The sequence below is a fragment of the Lacerta agilis genome, chromosome 13 (assembly GCF_009819535.1).
Source record: "Lacerta agilis isolate rLacAgi1 chromosome 13, rLacAgi1.pri, whole genome shotgun sequence".
Classification (NCBI taxonomy): Eukaryota; Metazoa; Chordata; class Lepidosauria; order Squamata; family Lacertidae; genus Lacerta; species Lacerta agilis.
The window spans coordinates 25171485-25190895 of NC_046324.1; the positions used below are offsets into that span (position 1 = coordinate 25171485).

A 19411-nucleotide genomic window follows, 5' to 3' on the forward strand; every position below is an offset into this window, starting at 1 on the left:
ATTTTCTTCATAGCACAGTTAGTGCATGCCAGATGTTGGAAGGAGAGATGAAAACCAAATAAAGTTGAACAGATTAGAAAGTAATGGGAACAACCAGGGATAATTAAAGTGATGGTGATGATGATAAAAAGGAGTATAAGGAAGTGCTTAAGTGGTTGGGGGTCTTGTGGTCAAATACATCAAGGAACAGTCAGGGATTTATTTAACGTGAAGGCATGGTGTATAATAAAGAAGCAGAATTATTATAAAAGTGAAGTTGGAGTGAGTGGGGAGTGTTTGTATTAGCTTAAACTGTAAAAGTGATATATTAAGTGTTACTATAATATTAGACAAGTCATTCTAGTATTTTCCTCTATACTTGCTTGCATTTCCTTTTTGTACACTTCAGTAATAAAATAATTAAAAAATTAAGTAATTTAAATAACCTGGGTGTCTGTGTCTTTAGATACAAAGAAAGAGCCATTAATGTGCATCTCACCTCATGTGGGAATTGGAGAATGGGGGAAATCAATGTTGAAACTGGCTCTTTCAAATTACTTACGGACTAGTAGACTCCAGTGATGGTTGCCAAAGTAATGACAACATTTCTCCAGCTGAATGGAAGGGAACTTGGGAGCAATCTCTTTTTTAAATAACAAAAGGAAGATTAATCTGACAACCCCTTCTTGACTCCCTTGAAATATGTCATCTTTATTTTTTGCCTTTTGTCTTGATTCTTGCAAGCACTTTTAATTCTCCTCTAGACACTCGATGGTATACACTAAGACAGTGTCTAATGCTAATGTATTTTTCTGCAATTACTTGTCTTTAAACTAGGCTAACAAATAGCAATGTAAAACAGCTCCCATCTGCATGACTAAACACAACACTGGTAATAAAGATGGAAAATGCCAGCAAAGATGACTTTATTTTTCTAGCACTGAAATAAAGAATACTGTTAAAACCCACAACCTTGTTTAATACCAAAAATAACAATAAAATTCTGACAGAAAATAAATCTCAGACATCTTTCACTTGCAAAGTAATACAGGCATACATCCTCACATCTTATAGGCATGGGGAAAGCCCCATTGAAATGAAAGGGAGTAATGCTGTGCAATTCATATTTTCCATTAATTTTAAATGAAGCTTAAAGCAGAAGTGTTGGTGGGTAGATTGTACTAAAAAGACTGGCCTGATCCTGAGGCATACTGAAGACTGTCTTGGTTGCGGAATTTGGGGTACAAGTTTTGGAGACATGTATTTGGGCAACGTGCATCAGCTCATTGACTCCAGTCTCTTGGGCTGATGGCACATCAGTTAAAATCAAATTCAGCATATTTACAAGTGAGCATATATGTCACATACCTGTTTAAATAAGAAATGTATTTGTTTGCTGGCAGGAAGTTACTGGAAACAAGACTAGCTGGGCCTAGAAGTTCCCGAGCCTGGGAGCAGTCACTGAGAAGGACCTTCCTTGAGTTCCTGCTAAATTTGTTCCAATGTTGGAACAAGAAAGAAGGAGCTTCCCAAGAATCTTAGAAAGCAGTCTTTCAGATAACTTAGTCCCATGTTGTATAATGCTCCTGTAAGCTGTATAACAAGATAGTTGCATGATTCCTGTAATCCGTCATCTGTCAGTTACCTGGCTGCTGTATTCGGAACCCACTGAAGTTTTTTCTGTTTTGTTTTGTAGGAATTAGTACTCAATTACCGTAATCTAGATTTTGGTCTCTGAAGTTTGCGTACAATTGCTTTGCTGGAGTTTTAGCTTATATTGTTAGGAAATCATCAGGATTGTTCTGTGTGCTGTCATTGTTACTTTGATAATGTCCTAAGGGAATTACTGGATTTCGTTTGTTTTCCTGGTTTACCCTTGGGCTGCTGTTGGACTTTGGTGCTCTGTTTTGGATCTCCTGCGTGTACGTTGGTAAAATCCTTCTCTTCCACCTCCTTCCTGCCTCCTTCCCTGTGTCATCCTCGATATGTGAGCTATGAACTAAGACTAGGAGAGAACCAGCCAAAGCTCTGAACAGATTGGCCTGTTCTGTTCAAGCTTTTATAAACTGCAGGCACACTTCATTGGATGGAGGAAGATTATGTTTTTTGGGAAGGGAAAAAAATGTGAATGCTCCGTATCCCAGCCATGGTGATTTGAGGGTGGGGGGGCATTCTCATTCTGTATACAAAATCTGAAAGGAAGAGTCCTTCCCTTTCAGCTACCTGAATAGTACTTAAAGGTGAAGTTATGTGATACATTGGTTTATACATCCCTCCTCCCTCACATTAGAACAACCCTTGGCTTTTAGCATTCCGAAACCATAAGGTAAAATGAAGTAAGCTACTGCCTGTCTGGCAAGGACCTGAGTGTCCATGAATTTTTTCTCTCCTGCTTTCCTTTTGCAGTTCTGCAGCAGTTGGATGATGATAGTCTTCTAATCCCTTCCTAATGGCATGCTTAGGTTATAATCTTATAACTGGAATTTAAGGCAAGCCCATATATAATAGCCCAGGATCTCTTTTATCCTTCATGAACCATATATTGCTGTTCTTAGTGGTCTTAATATGAATCTCAATTTCCACCAGTTTGTTTTCTAAAACAATGAATGATGGAGCAAATGTTAGTCAAATTAGAAAAAAACAAGTCTTGCTGCAAGTAGGATTTTTTATTGCATTGCCCCATGATGTTCTCTCTTCATTCACAGTTACTTCTATACTAAAAGTGTAATACACAGGTGCTTGAAGCATATTACCTCCTGGGCTCCTATCATACCAGACCATTATTGTTTTTGTTGGCTGGCTCTGATGGGAACATCAGTAGGGCATCAGGGTATTTCAGCACAGGAAATTATTTCCACTCTCTTTCTTCCTTGATTAACCCCCTTTCGTATCCATAAACAGGGTGGGGAACATGTGGCTTTCCAGATGTTGCTGTAGTACAACTTTTATGATCCCTGACCATTTGCCATGCTGGCTGGGACTGATGGGAGTTGGAGTTCAACATCTGGAGAGCTGCAAGTTCTCAACTTCTAGCCATAAACAAGTTGGAGGGAATGCTGTGCTGCTTACTCAAAGTTGCACTGCACCGATCCCAAAATAACATCAATCTACATGCCCTCATCCACTGCTATGATGATAACCCTCTCATCATAGGCAGTGTGTTCCTTGGTTCTTATATGGGCAGCATTACAAGTGTCCTCCTTCCAGACCAAACAGTTAGCAAGGGTGGAATAGTCCTTCTCTGTATATGACAGTTCACTGGCAGCATCCTGGACACCACATGCTCTGCTTTTCTATGATTAGTTATTTGTGGTTTGGATAGAGCTATATCAGAATGATGACATCTGCTGTAGCCTCCCTGTCTTGACTGCAACATGTGTTCAAGGCTTTGCAGTGCACTATAGGCAAGACTTAAATCAGTTAAATACAGTTCCCGTTCCACATACAGGAGGAATAAGAGAACTGAATATTTCCCAATCCAGATACAGTGGTACCTCGATTTATGAACTTAATCCGTTCCAGAAGTCTGTTCTTAAACCAAAACCATTCTTAAACCGAGGCGTGCTTTCCCTAATGAGGCCTCCCACCGCCAGTGCCCTTCCACTGTTCAGATTCCATTCTTAGACCGAGGTAAAGTTCTCAAACCAAGACACTATTTCCGGTTTTGCGGAGTTTTTAAACCAAATCGTTATTAAACTGGACTGTTCTTAAACGGAGGTACCACTGTACTTCTTTTATTTCAGTGAGCATCCTCATATAAAGTGATGCTAGATGACTTGGTCAATAAAGAAGATGCACATGATTCATGAGGTGGGGGCTGAAAATGGCAAGGTTAGGTTTTACATCTGATGAGAGTCATGCCATAAATAATGCAGACAACCACCACATGGGAATTAGTATATAAAGTAATGTGGCCAAACAGGAAATATTAGGTTCTTGCTTACAGGCTAAATGGTAGTCTTTAACTTTATGAGGTGATGACAGAGTGTAAACAAACAATATTTCAGATAGACTGAAAGGACCAGTTGAGACTATTAGCATTTTTACTGAGAAATGGCTTTCCAACTCATTCTCTAGTTTTGCTTCCTCAAATATTATATTAAATATTATATTTATTTATATACTGCCTTTTCCACAAACTGGGTCACAAGGTGGCTTATAAATAAAAAATACAAAACACAGATAAAATAGAAAAGCTGGCAGGAAGACACTGGGTTAATTAAAATTAAAACAGTATGAGAGCAAATCTAATAGAAATATGAATAACAACAACAATAAAAACCTCACAGCAGCAATCCTTTGCTTAAAAAGAGTGAGTCCCTACAGGCCTGTTGGAATAAAAAGGTCTATGGCTGCTCGCAGAAGGACAACAAGGATCCCTCCTTGTCCTGCGAGCAGCCAGTCTTTTCCTAGTGGGATTTGACATCTTTCCACAGGGCCTGCAAGACGGAGCTGTTCTGCCAGGCCTTTGGTCTGGGCCCAGTGTGACCCCCTTCTTTCTATGGGACCCTGTATGTAAGTGGCCTTCTTGGCTCTTTCTATTGGCCCATATGGAACCAGCACTAGTGGCCTGGTGAACTTTCAATTCCTTACCCCTACGGTTATGATTTGTGGGTTCCCACTTGATTTTATTTTGATTTTAAATGTGATTCGAATGGTATTTTAAACTAATCATTTGATTTTGTGTTTTTAATGTATTATATATTTGGTGTTAAACATCCTGATCCCAGTCTTGACTGGGGAGAGCAGCGTATAAATAAAATGTATTATTATTATTATTATTATTATTATTATTATTATTATTATTATTAACATTTCTAGGGAGTTCCAGAATCTGGGAGCAGTCACTGAGAAAGCCCTCTCCTGTGTCACCACCAAGCAAAATATTTGAAAACATGTTTTATGTATGCCACATCACATAGAATTGTAGAGTTGGAAGGGTTATTGGATCCAACCCTTTGCATAGGAGGCTCATCAGCATTTTGGGCAGCTGGTGTACTTCTCCGTACTTATTTCCAGAACCAATTTTTTTTAAAGAGCTTTCTTGTGCACTCTGAATTTCTTCCAGAGATTTTGGATTTGAATTTTTGGCTAAATGAAGAGGTGATTCACAGACAGACCATTTACACTATATGCCGCATTGGGTGATACTGGGGAGCAGCTTCACTTTGTCAATGGCTCCTTGAACAACATAGAAATTTAAGGGATATCTGATAGTCCCAATGAAGGCTAGGAAAAACTCAAAAAATTGAGGGGCAGACTATGTACATACCGGTAACTGAGGGAATACCGAATTCCAAGCTACTACTTAGGAGCTTGGGAGTCTAGGTGCCTTGTGTAGTTTTCTTCACCACCATGATCTCTTCCATATGAGTCCAAAGTAGACTTTTCTCTTGAGATTGCTATAAGAAAGTGAAGGTAGACAGCACAGTCCATGTTTAGGGATATATTTTACAATTATAGTAATAGTTGTGCTTTATTCAGTTTCTAATAGAAATTAAGTGAGTTTGCTGTATAAATTACTTGGTTATGGTGCTTTTAAAATGTTTCATTGAGGCTTGTTTTATCAAGGTGAATGTGGCATTCTTGAATAGTTTTTTAGACTTCACAATTCACAGTCGCTTACTTTTATTCCTTTGGTTTTATATTTTTGTCCATTTATTAAGTTTTTAAAAGGGATTTGTGTATCTTGCTGCACAACATATATAAGATGTGGGGATAGATCCTCAAGTTTTTTGGGTCTAACACACAGGGTAGTTTTCAGTTGATTTAAAAGCCAGTTTGCGGCCTTTGAGAGTGTGTAACTTTTTAAGCTTAAACTCCCCAAATTCTGGGCGTGTTAAGTATACTTTCGTAGATGGAAAAATATTTCAGACTTGTGAGCTCCACCCTTGTTTTTCTGGAAGCCAGTTCTGGAGGTTTAATAAGGCTCAGCCTGGCCCAAAGAGGTCTAGATTTTTCATATTCATAGGTATCAGTATAAAACTTCTAGGGACTGGAGCAGATGTAATGCAACCATTCACTTGAGAGTTGCAGATTATATATTGTGTAAGCATTCCTCCAGCTCCCAGTTCTTCTGTAGTAACCCTCAGTCTTTTGACAGTTTGGATATTATGCAAATATGATGCATCATGCAACCTTGAGGGGGGAGTATAATGGAACCATAGAAAAGTAATTGTTTGGGATATGAGGCTATATACTCTGTGTTATACACTGGAAGGATGGCCAGGAGCTTCTACATTAGCCTTGTTGATTATGAACAGAAGCACACTATTTATTTGTGACATTTGTATGCCTCTCCATAGCATGAAATTCTCTGGGTCGCTTGCAATAAATAAGTAAAAAACAACTAAAATACAAACAAAACCATTAAGAGGATGGGGACGGAAACCTACATTGATGCAGTGAAAGCACAACAGAACTTGCCACACACCCCAAGTTAAAGACAGCTTTTAAAATCCCAGAGCTCCAGACAACCTAAATTATAAAAAGGCCCAGGTGAACAGAAAAGTCTTCACATGGCACTGAAAAAACACCCAAAATGGCACCAGGCAAACCTCCCTGGGAAGAATTTTCCATATCAGGGAAAAACCAATGCTGAAAAGGCTCTCTTCTCCCTGGTGGCTGCCCACCTCACTTCATTTGGCAAGAGCACCCAGGGCAGGACCTCTAGGTATATTCTTAAGGTTTGAGGAAAGTATATCTGGAAGAGTGGGATGTTCCAGGTAGCCTGATCCCAAGGCACTGAAAAGCTAGAATGGGTAGAGCCATTTTTGGAGAGGAAGAGATCTTAGGGCAAATTGACTTATGCCTGCAGTATTGAAAGTGTTTCTCATCCACTGTGGATGACTACTTCGCAAACCTCATCAAAGTTAGTAGGGACATGGCATTTCATTCCAAAAGGGCTTGTAGGGAAGTTGTTTTTTCCTGCAGCCTCTCATATCTGGAACTCTTTCAGAGAACAACTCTGTGGAACCTCTCCATCCCTTCAAACCAATGTTCAAAGCCCATCTCTTCTGTTTAGCCTTTGAATTAAGTCTTTATTCCTCATCCATAGCCCAAATGATGCCTACATATGTGGAACTGCATTTTCTTATGTGTGTGTCTTGTTACCCTGGCCTCCCTCCTAAATTAGGCTGTAAGTTCCTTGGGGCAAGGTTCTGTCTTGCTTTGCTTATTCTGCAAAACACCCTGTACAATGATGGTGCGATTTTAATAACACTTATCTTGGCTTTTTGTTTGTCTTCAAGCAAATGGTGATGAGCCTCCGAGTTTCTGAGCTGCAAGTGCTTCTTGGATACGCAGGAAGGAACAAGCACGGCCGCAAACACGAACTCCTTACGAAAGCTCTGCATTTGCTCAAGTCTGGTTGCAGTCCTGCTGTCCAAATGAAAATAAAAGAACTGTACAGGCGGCGGTTCCCACAGAAAATCATGACCCCTGCAGACTTGTCCATCCCCAGCGTCCACTCAAGCACCATATCTGGTACTTTGTCACCATCTACCATTCCACAGCTTGCTTATGACAGCCACCCTGCAACATCACCGTTGCTCCCTGTTTCTCTCATGGGACCTAAACATGAACTGGAACTGCCCCACCTTACCTCAGCACTCCATCCTGTCCATCCAGACATAAAGCTTCAGAAATTACCGTTTTACGACTTGTTGGACGAACTGATAAAGCCAACCAGTCTAGGTAAGGACTCACCTCTTTGTCCTGGCCTTTGACACTTGAGATGTATATTTTAGGATATTCTAATTGTAATTTGTTCTAAATGGTGTTTAATGTTATATTTTAAATTGTTGTGACCCACCCTGGTGGTGAAGAGCAGGTAATAAATCATATTAATAATAAACAATGATTGTTACTTTTTACAAATGCACTCATTGTGCATGGGGGTGTAGGGAATAAATACAAGGTCATTAAGCTATACTTCTCCTTCCTTGGGAATGCTGGTGCATAGGTCTGTCGGTTGCCTTATCCAGTGTTTCTTAATCATTTGCTAATGTAAAGGTGGGGTGGGTGGCCCATTGCAAAAAGTTAAATCTACAGGCGAGCAAGAAGGAAATAAGGTTACAAATATCGCCAGCATATGTAATTAAATGTCTTGAAGCTACTATGGGTGTAGCCCACAGTTTTGTCAAACATTTCACCCAGAGATCGTTTGAAGGAAGCAGTCATTTGGATACCTTTTCAAGAATGCAGTTAACCTACTATTTAATAATGTGAAGAGCAGGACGTTTTGTCATAATCAGTTTACAGTGGTTCATTCATGAATTATTCTCCAAGGAATATTTTATAGGAAGCTAGCTGTGGAGTACTACCTTAAATGTTGGTAAACATTTTAAGTCTGAAAATCTATTAATTTAGCATTTCACATAGATCCACAAAAGTTGGCAGTTCACAAAAGTGTGTGTGTTTGCTTATAACTTACTTATTTTAGTCTTTTGGGGCACTCTTCCAGTTCATACAGTTCAGATCTGGCAAGGCGACCTCATGCTTGAAAAGGTGCTCCTTAAAAAATAGATGTGAAGATAAGCATTTTTCAAAGTTATTTTGTATTGTCATGGATAATGTTACAATGCATTTACTGTCCTTGTCGGAGCATTGTTCACAAATACCAGTATTCGTTAGCACTGTCTGTCTCAAGGTAGTAAACAAATGGGTCTGAAGCACTTAGTATTTTGAATGTGCCCCTCATTTTTTTGGAACACTTGTACAGTTTCTAAAAGGCTGATGTAAATTCCAGTCACTTGTGATTCTTCCTGCCTGGATTATAGCCAGCCCTGCAGGGTCTCTGGCTTTCTGTCTCTCTAGGCCCTTTCCTAGCACAACAGGAATTTTTGTTTCATGCTATCATCTTGGTGGCTTGAGGAAGAGCTCAGGAAGAGTTTTTCCTTGGGAAACAGATCCTACGTCATTGTCACTCTTTAGATATCTTTTATTTTGTGGAGTTAAATACTTTCTGGACAAGATGATTCCCTTTTTGAAATACTTACATGGTAACCATTCAGATTTCCTTCTGGTCCCTCCACCCCACCCTTGTTTGGTGATAGCAATCATTAATGGCTTAGGAATTTGACCTCTTTGATATCTTGAGAAACAGTGTTCTGTCCTGATAATTGTGAATGACACTATGCACCTCTCTCTTTGAATGCATGTAATGAGGATGATGCGTTCATTTTATTCCAATGCATACCTTGCCTGATTGCAGTTGTCTGTGGATTAGTGAGGCACAGGAACCTCTAATTGTTTGAAAGATGATCAACTCACTCTTGATTGTCTAAGAAACATGGGAATAAATTTCTTGCTAGTCCTGGCCAGATTCTGTCTAAAACATTTGCAGCATAAATCCCACCCCATCACCATGCCAGTTCTGCTGTTAATAAAAGGGTATGGCTACAATGACTGCAACAAAGACAGATTTATACTCCTTCTGGCCCCAGGAGAGCTTTGATAGACCTGGTTTCCTAATGAGAAGGCAAGACAAACATTCCTGATTTGGTGGACCATAGTATCTGGGACACAACTGCTTGACAATTTCCTTAACTGTAGCAAAATTATAGCTACTTCTAACTCTAGCAACTTCTGGCATCCCTCTCTGATGCAAACTGATTAACATCTAAGGACAACTTTTTATAAGGAACCACCTGGGCTTCCTTTTTCTCCTGTAATTTACATAGGAGTTCATTTGTGTTGAAAACTATGTAGCGGAAAATGTCATTTAACTGTTCTTTGAAGCAGTCCATTTTCCATGGGTTCTGTTGTGTAAGTTTATTTGTGTGAAGCAAGTGCAATTTAGCTTCATATATCCCTACTATAGAAAGTGTATGAAAGACTCCTTTTTCTATTTTGCTGATAAGGGCTGTTAGAAAAGAGTGCTGTGATGACACCTAAAGATGGAGAACAAACATTACAGCACAGTTTTTGTACAACAAGCATGATAGATGAAAAAGCAATCTTTTAGTCCTGAGAGGTTCCATTCCAATGTCAGTGGTGTTAAAAGAATGTATGTTTGTGCATGAGTCTTTTCTCCAAGCCATTCAAAGGAGCCTTTGGAGAAGATGTCTTTATTTTCCACCCCACTCCCTAATTCTAATATGCTTTTCTTTCAGATTTATCTAATGAGGTTGTACATAAATCTCATAGGGTGTCTTGTTGAGAACAAACTGAACTGAATCTCCTTTCTTAATGTCCCAAGGAATCCCGGCTTGCCACATCTGGGTGTAATACCTTTAGCTATTAATAATAACCCAGTGCAAGCCACTTAAATGATTCACGAGGATGAATGGGACTGAAACCAATATGTTTGTATTCTAGTTGATTTAAAAACATGAGCTCATCTGCCTCAGGTGTACATCTCTAACTTTGCACAATGCAAAAGGGTTGAATAAGGCTAAGGAGCATTTTCCACTGACAATGAGCATTTTGTAAAGGGCTTGAAAGAAGATTTCAGGTTCTTAGGCATGTGGACCGTCTACCTGCTGTTTTTCTTTCTTTATTAGGGCACTTATACCCCACCCTTCTATGTCTGACAAATGAGCCACTCAAGGCACTTATGAATGATGTTTAACACATTTAGCAGTACAATCTGAAGAGAGTTTTTAAGTTCTGTTGAACATCCTTAGAAACCCTCCCTATGACCAGAAACCCTGATAAGGTAGTGTTTTGGCTTACAGTGAGGGTTCTAAGTACAGTATGTTCAACCAAACACACTAAGAAATTCTCTTCAGGCATTGGCACTAAATGTACAAAGGTCTGGAGAGCAGCCAGCATGTCGGGGGGCATTGGGGCAGGATTGCATGCTCCTGTCCCCATTTTTTTTAAATTGTGGTTTTTATATTTTTATATTTTTAACTTTTTTATTTTTTTTATTGTGGTTTTTTATTAAAGGTTTTCTTGATTTACAAAAGTATGTGCAATGTCTGTCTCTTGTATTTTTTCCATGTAACATTTTTACAAATCAGTTTCATTTGTTGAGACGTTAGGAAGAAAAGGGGGGGAGCAGATGGATGGGGGGAAGATAGGTGGGGTGGCAATGTTTCTGTTTTACTTAATATATGTAGGGTTTGGTGTCAGCGTTGCTTGTGCAGGTTCTCTGTTGTTCGCTTGTGTTCCTTTGATGGTGAGAGGTTGGAGTTGGCCTAAGGTGTAGTTGATCGTTTGTGGTTGGCTGTGGTGGTCTTTGTTTTCATGTGTAGGTGGGGTGGGTGGGTGTTTTGTATCAGGTTAGTCAGATTGATTTGTATGGCATTGGTGGATTTTTGTTACTGTCTTGTTGGGCTGTGCGTGTGTGATAAAGGGGAGCCATACCGGGGCGAAGGCGTCTTCTTCTATTTGTCCCCCGTGTCAGTTGCAGCTTGTTGCCAGAACATGGCTATAGAGATGCATATCATCTGCATTAGTGACTGCCAGTTCCAGACCCCCGAGTGATCTTTCTCAGCAGTTTCATGTAGATCAGGCGTTGGCAAGGTTATCCGGCCATGGGCCGGATCAAGACCACGGAGAGTGTCTGTGGGCCGGACATGTGCAGCGCGATACCGGAAATTGCATCTGCGCATGTCCGTGATGCCGAAAATCGCATCTGCGCATGTCCAGACGCGATTTTCGGCGTCCTGGACATGTGCAGACGCGATTTACGGCATCTCGCTGTGCATTTCCCCGTCGCGCTGCGCTGGTTTAGCGCGGGGGGCTTGCTGAGCGGGCGGCTTGGTTGGCAGGCGGCTTGTGGGCCAGTAAAATGGCCTTCATGGGCCGCATCCAGCCCACAGGCCGGAGGTTGCCAACCTCTGATGTAGATGTTGCAGCTATGTGGGACACTATATATACGGTATGTTGTAGGTCACTTTGAGTTAACTTGCTGAAAAAAGGACCAGTAAATTTAAGAAATAATAATATGCACCAGGAGGAACTAACTGGGTGCTATGCAGCTGTTGTGCACTATAACTCCCATCACTCCTGACTGTTCATCTTGCTGGCTGGGACTCATGGCAGTTGTAGTCCACAAAATCTAGATTATATCACATTGGCTATGCTTGCTTGTTTACACCAAAGGTATCTCCCAGCACCAATTCTGAAGTCTGCACTCTGTGAGGAACCAAAGCCACTGTTAATAGAGTGCTCCCAAGCCCCATCCATGTAGGCCAGTAGTGGGGAACATTTGGCCCTCCAGATGTTGCTGAACTACAACTCTCATAATCCCTGGCCATTAGTCATCTTTGCTGATGGAAGTTGTGGAGCAGCAACATCTAGAGGGCCAAAGATTGCCCACACTTGATGTGGGCACATTCCTGAGGGACACAACCCTGGCTAACATCATGTACCTACTGACCACAGAACATGAAAATTCCAAGTGTCAGATTGCAACTAGCCTGTCTTTAGTTTTGGTTGATCAGGTTTGCTATAAAAATATTCCGATGTATTTGAATCTTCTGTAAACATTTGTATCTTCAAACTGTAAGAAAGAGTTCCAGAGCTGGGTTATTGCCACCTCAAAATCTTCATATTGAAGATCTTGGCTAGATTTAGAAACTTATGAGAACAGGCAAGTGGAAACATGCCATATTGAGTTAGACAAGTTTGGTCACTCTAGCTAAGCTCCTTGTCTCCAAGAATGGCTAATATTAAAATGCTTGAGAGGAACAGGACAATTATCATTTCAACGTCATTTACATTTTGTTCTTGGCAACTAGAATTCATTTACAGTTTTAAAATGAAAAATCTTGTTTCCCAAGGAATCTGCTTGCACAAGGTAACTTGAAACCTAGGGTTCACAAATACATTTGCCAGTGAGCACTTTATTGGGGGGGGGGGGGTTAGCAGAGGAAACCGTATTTTAAAGTTGGCAAAACAAAAATGTAGAGAACGCCTTTGTTGTTGTTGTTGGGATTAGTATCATGGGTTGTTACACAAACACACTATTCCCTACCCCAGTAAAACCCCATTTCTGGGCAGAAAGTACAAATGGGATGTTTTGTTTTGCCTCTTTGGAGCAGGAAGTGAGAAAATCAAGCATTATGGGCTACTAGAAACTAGCTGGCTACCAAATCTAGGCCAAATTTGTGGGTCTTTGCTTGAAGCTATGTGAATATTTGATATTTCAAGTCCATGCATTTTTGACACTTCTTGTTTTGTCAGTAAATAATATTTACCTTTTTCATAACCAATAAATTATTTTATTATGTGAATGGCCTATGGCCCAAGCATTAATAAATCACATCTACATCAAACATTTTATTAGGGAAAGTGAGAAACTCTTGTGGGGGGTGGGAAGCAATGGAAGAGAATGCACATAGTTTTATGTTTTGTGATAGGATTTCAAAAGTTTTACAATTGAGTTGAAGGGGTTTGCTGCTTTCTTCTGCTCTGAATGTGATATTCTAGTGCAATAGCTACTCCTTTCGTACGGCTTTAAAAAAACTTAGAACACAATGAATTTGTTTGTTTCAATTTTTGTTTTATTCTTCATTGGCATATTTTGCATTTCAAAGCTGAAATTCAAATGAAAACTTCAGTTTTACATCTTGAATTCTGGCAGACCACATTCAGATTCCACCTTCTATTGTTCTAATAGATTTTGTTCTAAATCTTTCCCTATTTTTTTAAAAAGAAATTAGGATCTTTTAAATATCCTCTTCACCTCCTTTACTGCTGCTTCCTCTGCTCTGCTATCTCCTCTCAATCTTGAGGTAACAGGCTCTAAAACCATGGGGGTTTCTCCACGCCACTCATTACTTGCAGTCCACACTCTGGAAAAATGTGAGCCTCATCTGTTCATAGACTGACTAGCCATAAATCCAGCAGGCATTTTGTGTCCCCAAAACCCTGGGCTGCTTTTCTGTTTGACTTAGTGGTGTTTTGTTTGGCACTTTAAGAAGTATTGCTTCAAAGAAAAGTCCTCCTCAAGAGGGAACTGAAATATCATAATGAGCCAGAAAGCAGCAGTGGATTTTCATTGTTTGTACCCACAATACAAGGCTTGCTTTAGGCATTAATGCCATGTCAAAAAGCATAAGATTTTGGTAGAATAGTGCGTTTTCCCTTGGTGTTTGCAGTTTGTGTCTTCTGCATAGAGCAGCTACCATGTTGTCTAATGTATTCATGGCCACAAGCACGGACACATCTGCTTACCAAGGCCGAGTGTCCCAGCCCATCAGCATGAAGGTCACTTGTTGAGTGCCTTGCCTCCATTAGGCTCTCAGACATCTCATGGTATGAAGAGAATAAGAGACGAGCGTTGTTTGGGGTGTTATAGCTTTTCGCAAGTGACATGCCTCTTCCACGCCTCTTCCATGAGCCGTTTGCTCACCACCAATCATCCCTCAGTCCTTGAGCATGTGCAGAGGGCTTGAGAAGGGTGGTGGGAGTCTGATCTCATTTGTTCTGAGATTTGGAGAAGCTGAGAAACATCAAGAGTGACTTACACTGTTTTGGTATTTTTGAGGAAAATCTCACATTTCCCCCAAGCCTTCTGCATGTGTGCAATGACTCTCTGTGTGGAGAATTGGTGATGAGCACAAATAACAGCTGACTAGTAAGCCAAGTGGAAATTTTGGGGTCTTTGCAAAACCATGCTGCCTTATGCCACCACCCACATTGCCTTCCACTATGCTGTGGGTAATCCCCAAGAATACTACCTCTTTTCAACCAGTTCTTCTAAGAGTTGATGCCTCTATGGCTCTTATTTACAAATGCTGGATTCTGCTAGTGGGAATTATGGCTGGCTTCATTCAGCAGAATCCTTAGGAGTTGCACCGACCCTTCTCCAAGGACCCATGACAGAGAATAGTATCTGTACCTAAATAAATCTTTGTCCTCAAAATGACATGCTGAAGCTTTTTGAAGTTATGGAGGAATGAGTGGAAATGAAAACACACAAACAACAACAACAACAACAACAACAACAACAACAACAACAACACAAAAGGGAACAGTTTTCTCTTGCCCCTGTTGGGTCCACAGTTAGCTAGTGTCCATGGCCATGGTGTTGTGCAATAGGTGTGCCATAGGCTGTGCATTATCTGGATGCATCAAGCCCTGGCAATATGTGTCAGAATTCTTGCAGGACTCTACTTCTGTTGAGCCACTGCATCTCTTATGGACCTTAGTATGTATGCTATAATGTTGTGCTGTCTTCAGGAGATTCCTTTTGCATCACTTTCTCAGAAAGAGAAATGTAAGCCATCAATTCAGCAATATAACTTTCTCGTTTTAAATAAGTCGGAGTTTATTGTGCTATGAAACCTACCCAGCAGACAGTTACTTCCCTATACATTTTATCCTTAGTCATCGCAGTGAGCTCTTTAATTATTTAGCAATGGCCAATTTGCTAGGGAAGATGGAAGGCATTCTTAGCTAATAAATTGAGCTGATGACCATTGAAATAGAGTGGTGCAGCCTGCTCTAGGCTGAATAGTACAGTGTTCATCAAAGGCAGTAGAAGAACATTTCTGAATGATTATCGGAGGGGAGCTTTTCCCAACACAGCAAGAAATATTTTAAAAGAGATACCGGTAGATTGTGGTGCTATATTTAGCCACTGGCAACTACCAAGAGAGAGAGAAGCACATTCTTTTTTCTAAGCGGAAGGAAATAGAGACATCCAACTAGATTTTACAAATTTTCTTTCATACCTTTGTATTTGAAATATTTTCTCCTGTAGCTCTAATTGCATCTCGTAACCCCAGTCTTCAGTATACACAATTTACATACACCTTCACTTGGCCAAACATTTTGTGTGTGTTTCACATACATATCCTTTAATGCAGTGTTTTTCAACCTTTTTTGGGCAAAGGCACACTTGTTTCATGAAAAAAATCATGAGGCACACCACCATTAGAAAATGTTTAAAAAAATTAACTCTGTGCCTATATTGACTATATATAAAGTAATTTTTCCATTTTTCCCACGGCACACCAGGCAACATCTCGCGGCACACTAGTGTGCCGCGGAACAGTGGTTGAAAAACACTGCTTTAATGTGCCTAAAAAGGAGAGCCAGGCAGTGTAATGTGGATATAGTGTTGGACATGCATTTGTCCACTAAGCCATGGATCTCCTTGGGCTCTTGTGGCCTGATATACTGTGCATGGTAGTTGTATGATTAGGGAGTATCACCCATGTGTTGCTGTCAAGCTCCTGAGGGAAAGAATGAGACGCAATGTATGTCAGCCTTTCCCAGTTTTGTGTCCCTCCAGATGTGTTGTATTACCAAAGAACCCAGCTGGCACAGTCATGGTGGCTGGGGCTGATGGGAGTCAGAATCATCCAGCACATCTGGAGTACACCGTGCTGGGTAAGCTGATGTACTCAATAAATGAAAATAGATGACAGTCTGCATTGTTAAAGAATAAGCAATAACTGGACCACAATCCCCCCCCCCCTATAAAAGGACTCCTCAGCCATTTCCTCAGGGGAGATGCTTTTGGTTCTAGAGTTCTGGCTAGCTTCCATCTTGATGAATAATATATTGTTAGTGATATATTTGGCTCACTCTCAGTTCCCACTTACAATCAGGAAGATTATTTTTGCTTTCACTTCCTTTAAATGGTGCAGCTTTCCAGCCCAGTGTTGCCAAATCTGCTGTCACACAAAATATGCCGGTGTAGTGGTAGGCTCTGACTTTGGGGTCACAGGTTGTAATACATCGCGGTGGTTGTTAAAAAATCCCAGCTTGGAAGGAAACTTATTTAGTCACTGCAGTGCTGCATCCTTCATTGAAGCCAACTGAGAAATGGAAAATGAATGTCTAGCTTTTCCCAGGATGCTTTTTTTGTATTTTAATTAAATTACGCTGTTATTTGATGAAACATAGTCCCTTTTTTGTTGAGCTAATTCTTCATTGCCTTGTACTGCAAGCACTTGTTTGAACAGATGTATACTAAAAGCCTCACAGAATCAAAAGACCTAGGTATTTTGGAAGCAAATTAATTCATTGTGAATGAGTTGATATGCTTTTGCTCTGTGAATTACTCAGTGAATAGATATGTTGAAATAATTTACTATGTTACAGGTGTCTGTGTTTTTAGTGGGAAGAAATGCATTTGAAAAATGCTAAAGTCTATATCCCATTATCTGATTACATCTATAGTGGAATAATAAGCTATTCTGATATTTCGGAAAGAGACTGGAAGCATCTGAAAGTTTATCGTTTTGGCTACTCTTAAGGCTCACCTCTTGTCACTTTTTGCATGGTTAAGGCCTACATATAAATCTAAGATTTCAATAAATATTGAGACTATGGAGATTGGCAGGGTGTGGGTGGGGCAGGGAGGAAAGCCTGAAATATATAGAGTCTTGTCAAACCTAAACTTGCTTTATTGCTTTATTCAGTGTAGCACTAAGCAACATGTTTCCAACAGCACAAGGATTTCCCCTTCTCCCCCACCCATGTGCCCACTAAATCTCTGGGGGTTCCCCCCAAAATGTCTGGAGCAGATTTTGGGATGACACAGGATGCACATGGTGGAAGGAGAGTGGGGATATACTGTTACTGTACCTTGCACCAGCACAACTATTTTGTTGGCTACAACTGATGTACCAGATTTTACTATTTGATATATTTATAAAATTTGTAAATATATTTCTGAAATTTGTAAACCCATGCATATTTGTACAAGTAAAGTGGGGAATATATCCAACGCTAGCTAGAGAGATGGGTGCAGACCGCTCTGTCCTATGCTACTTAAGTGCTTGCATTAGTGGAAAATGGAAACCACGGGTTGGTAATAAAGTAAAGTAAGTATAGCATTGGGGCTGAAACTGTTTTGTATAGCAAGCCACCAAATCTCTGCTAATCCTTAATATTGTATGTTATACTTTATAGCAACATTGAAAACATTTGGATTTTGTGTATGTCTTTACCATAGTGTCTACACAGGAATTAACATTTGCTGATATTGTAGGTCAGAAGTGGGGAACTTGGGACACTCCAGATATTTTTTAGCCTCCCAGCTCCCATCAGTCCCAGCCAGCATGGGCAGTGGCGAGGGAAAATGGGAACTGAAGTCCAACAACATCTGAAGGTTAGCCACCCTGCTGTAGATTGTTATGCACAAAGGTTTATGCACTATACATTTGTAGTGAGGAAAACCTTGTCTTATGAGCATTCCATTCATTCCAAAAGTATATATATTTCATAGCAGTTCTTTTTTTCTAGTACAGTGGTACCTTGATTCCTTGTTCCTGGAGTCTGTTTGACTCCCAAAACTGTTCAAAAATCAAGGTGTGGCTTCCGATTGGCTGCAGGAGCTTCCTGCACTCAAGCAGAAGCCGCGTTGGATGTTCGGCTTCTGAAAAACGTTCACAAACTGGAACACTTACTTCCGGGCCTGCAGCGTTCGGGAGCCGATTTATTCTGTAACTAAGCCGCTTGGGAAGCAAGATTTGACTGTATTTCTCTTTTGGAAGCATTGAAAAAATATTCAAGTTGGGCAGGGGAGAAGATAAGGGTGCATTATTGGGAGAAGTATTCAACTCTAGTGATGTTGTGGATCTTCTTTCTAATTATAGATGAAACATGGGCCAGGCATTAAATTGGCCTTCTTCAACCTAGTGCCCTCCAGAAGATGTTGGACTACAACTCATATCATCCCTGACCATTGGCCATGTTAGGTGGAGCTGATGGGAGTTTTATTTCAACAACACCAGGTTGGGGAAGGCTGCATTCATGGCTTCTCAGGAGTGGGTGGGGTGTCTGTATTTTCCAAAATGGATGAGTAGAGTGATCCTTCCTCTTGCACACTCATATCTCCTCTTATTTTCCCATAGCATCCGATAATAGCCAGCGGTTTCGGGAAACCTGCTTTGCATTTGCCCTGACTCCACAGCAAGTGCAGCAGATCAGCAGTTCCATGTAAGTGGTAGTGATCTTTTGACACCTTTTACTCCTGTGCATCTGAATTCTGAAATGCAAAAACCATTTTAGAGAGGGAGTGTGTGTGTGCGTAACTGTAAGATTGAAAAACAAGACAAATGTTTGGAATTTAATAACCAAAAGTGAGCTAAAGGAGAGTGGTTAGAGCAGAAGTGCAAGGGAGAGCTACAGTAATTTGGAAAAGGGTTTTGCTGAATGAGTAAATCAAGAGGGTTTTGGAGATGGAGTGTGGGTCATGGGAGCGAGGACATATTTTTATTTATTTACATATTTTAGGGATTTATACCCTCCCTTTCAACAAACCAAAATTGCAAGAAGAACTGTTAATCATGCAGCACAGTGACCCACTGGTCCCACGGTATAGTCTGAAGGCACATGAGGCCACCACCTGGCTGCAGCTAAGCAGGTCCAGGTCTGGTCAGTGCCTGGATGGGAGACTACTTGGGAGCTGCAACTTTGCTCCCTTGGATTCCATGTCAGAAGAAAAGCTGGATATAAAATGTAAGAAAATAGGTAAGTAAGCAAGCAAGGAGTGTCAGAGTGATCAGAATTAAAGCAG

At 40.5% G+C, this 19411-nt stretch overlaps 1 protein-coding gene across 2 annotated transcripts in view; it reads left to right on the forward strand.

Moving 5' to 3' along the window:
• Positions 1-19411, forward strand: part of PIAS1 (protein inhibitor of activated STAT 1) — a 53843-nt gene that overhangs the window by 15795 nt on the left and 18637 nt on the right. For both annotated transcript variants that reach the window (XR_004427797.1, XM_033167961.1), the window contains exons 2-3: positions 7230-7674; positions 18747-18831. Coding sequence is in view for 1 of the 2 variants with exons in the window: in XM_033167961.1 (XP_033023852.1) it covers positions 7230-7674; positions 18747-18831 (530 nt within the window). In the remaining variant the exon portion in view is untranslated. The remainder of the gene's footprint in view (positions 1-7229; positions 7675-18746; positions 18832-19411) is intronic.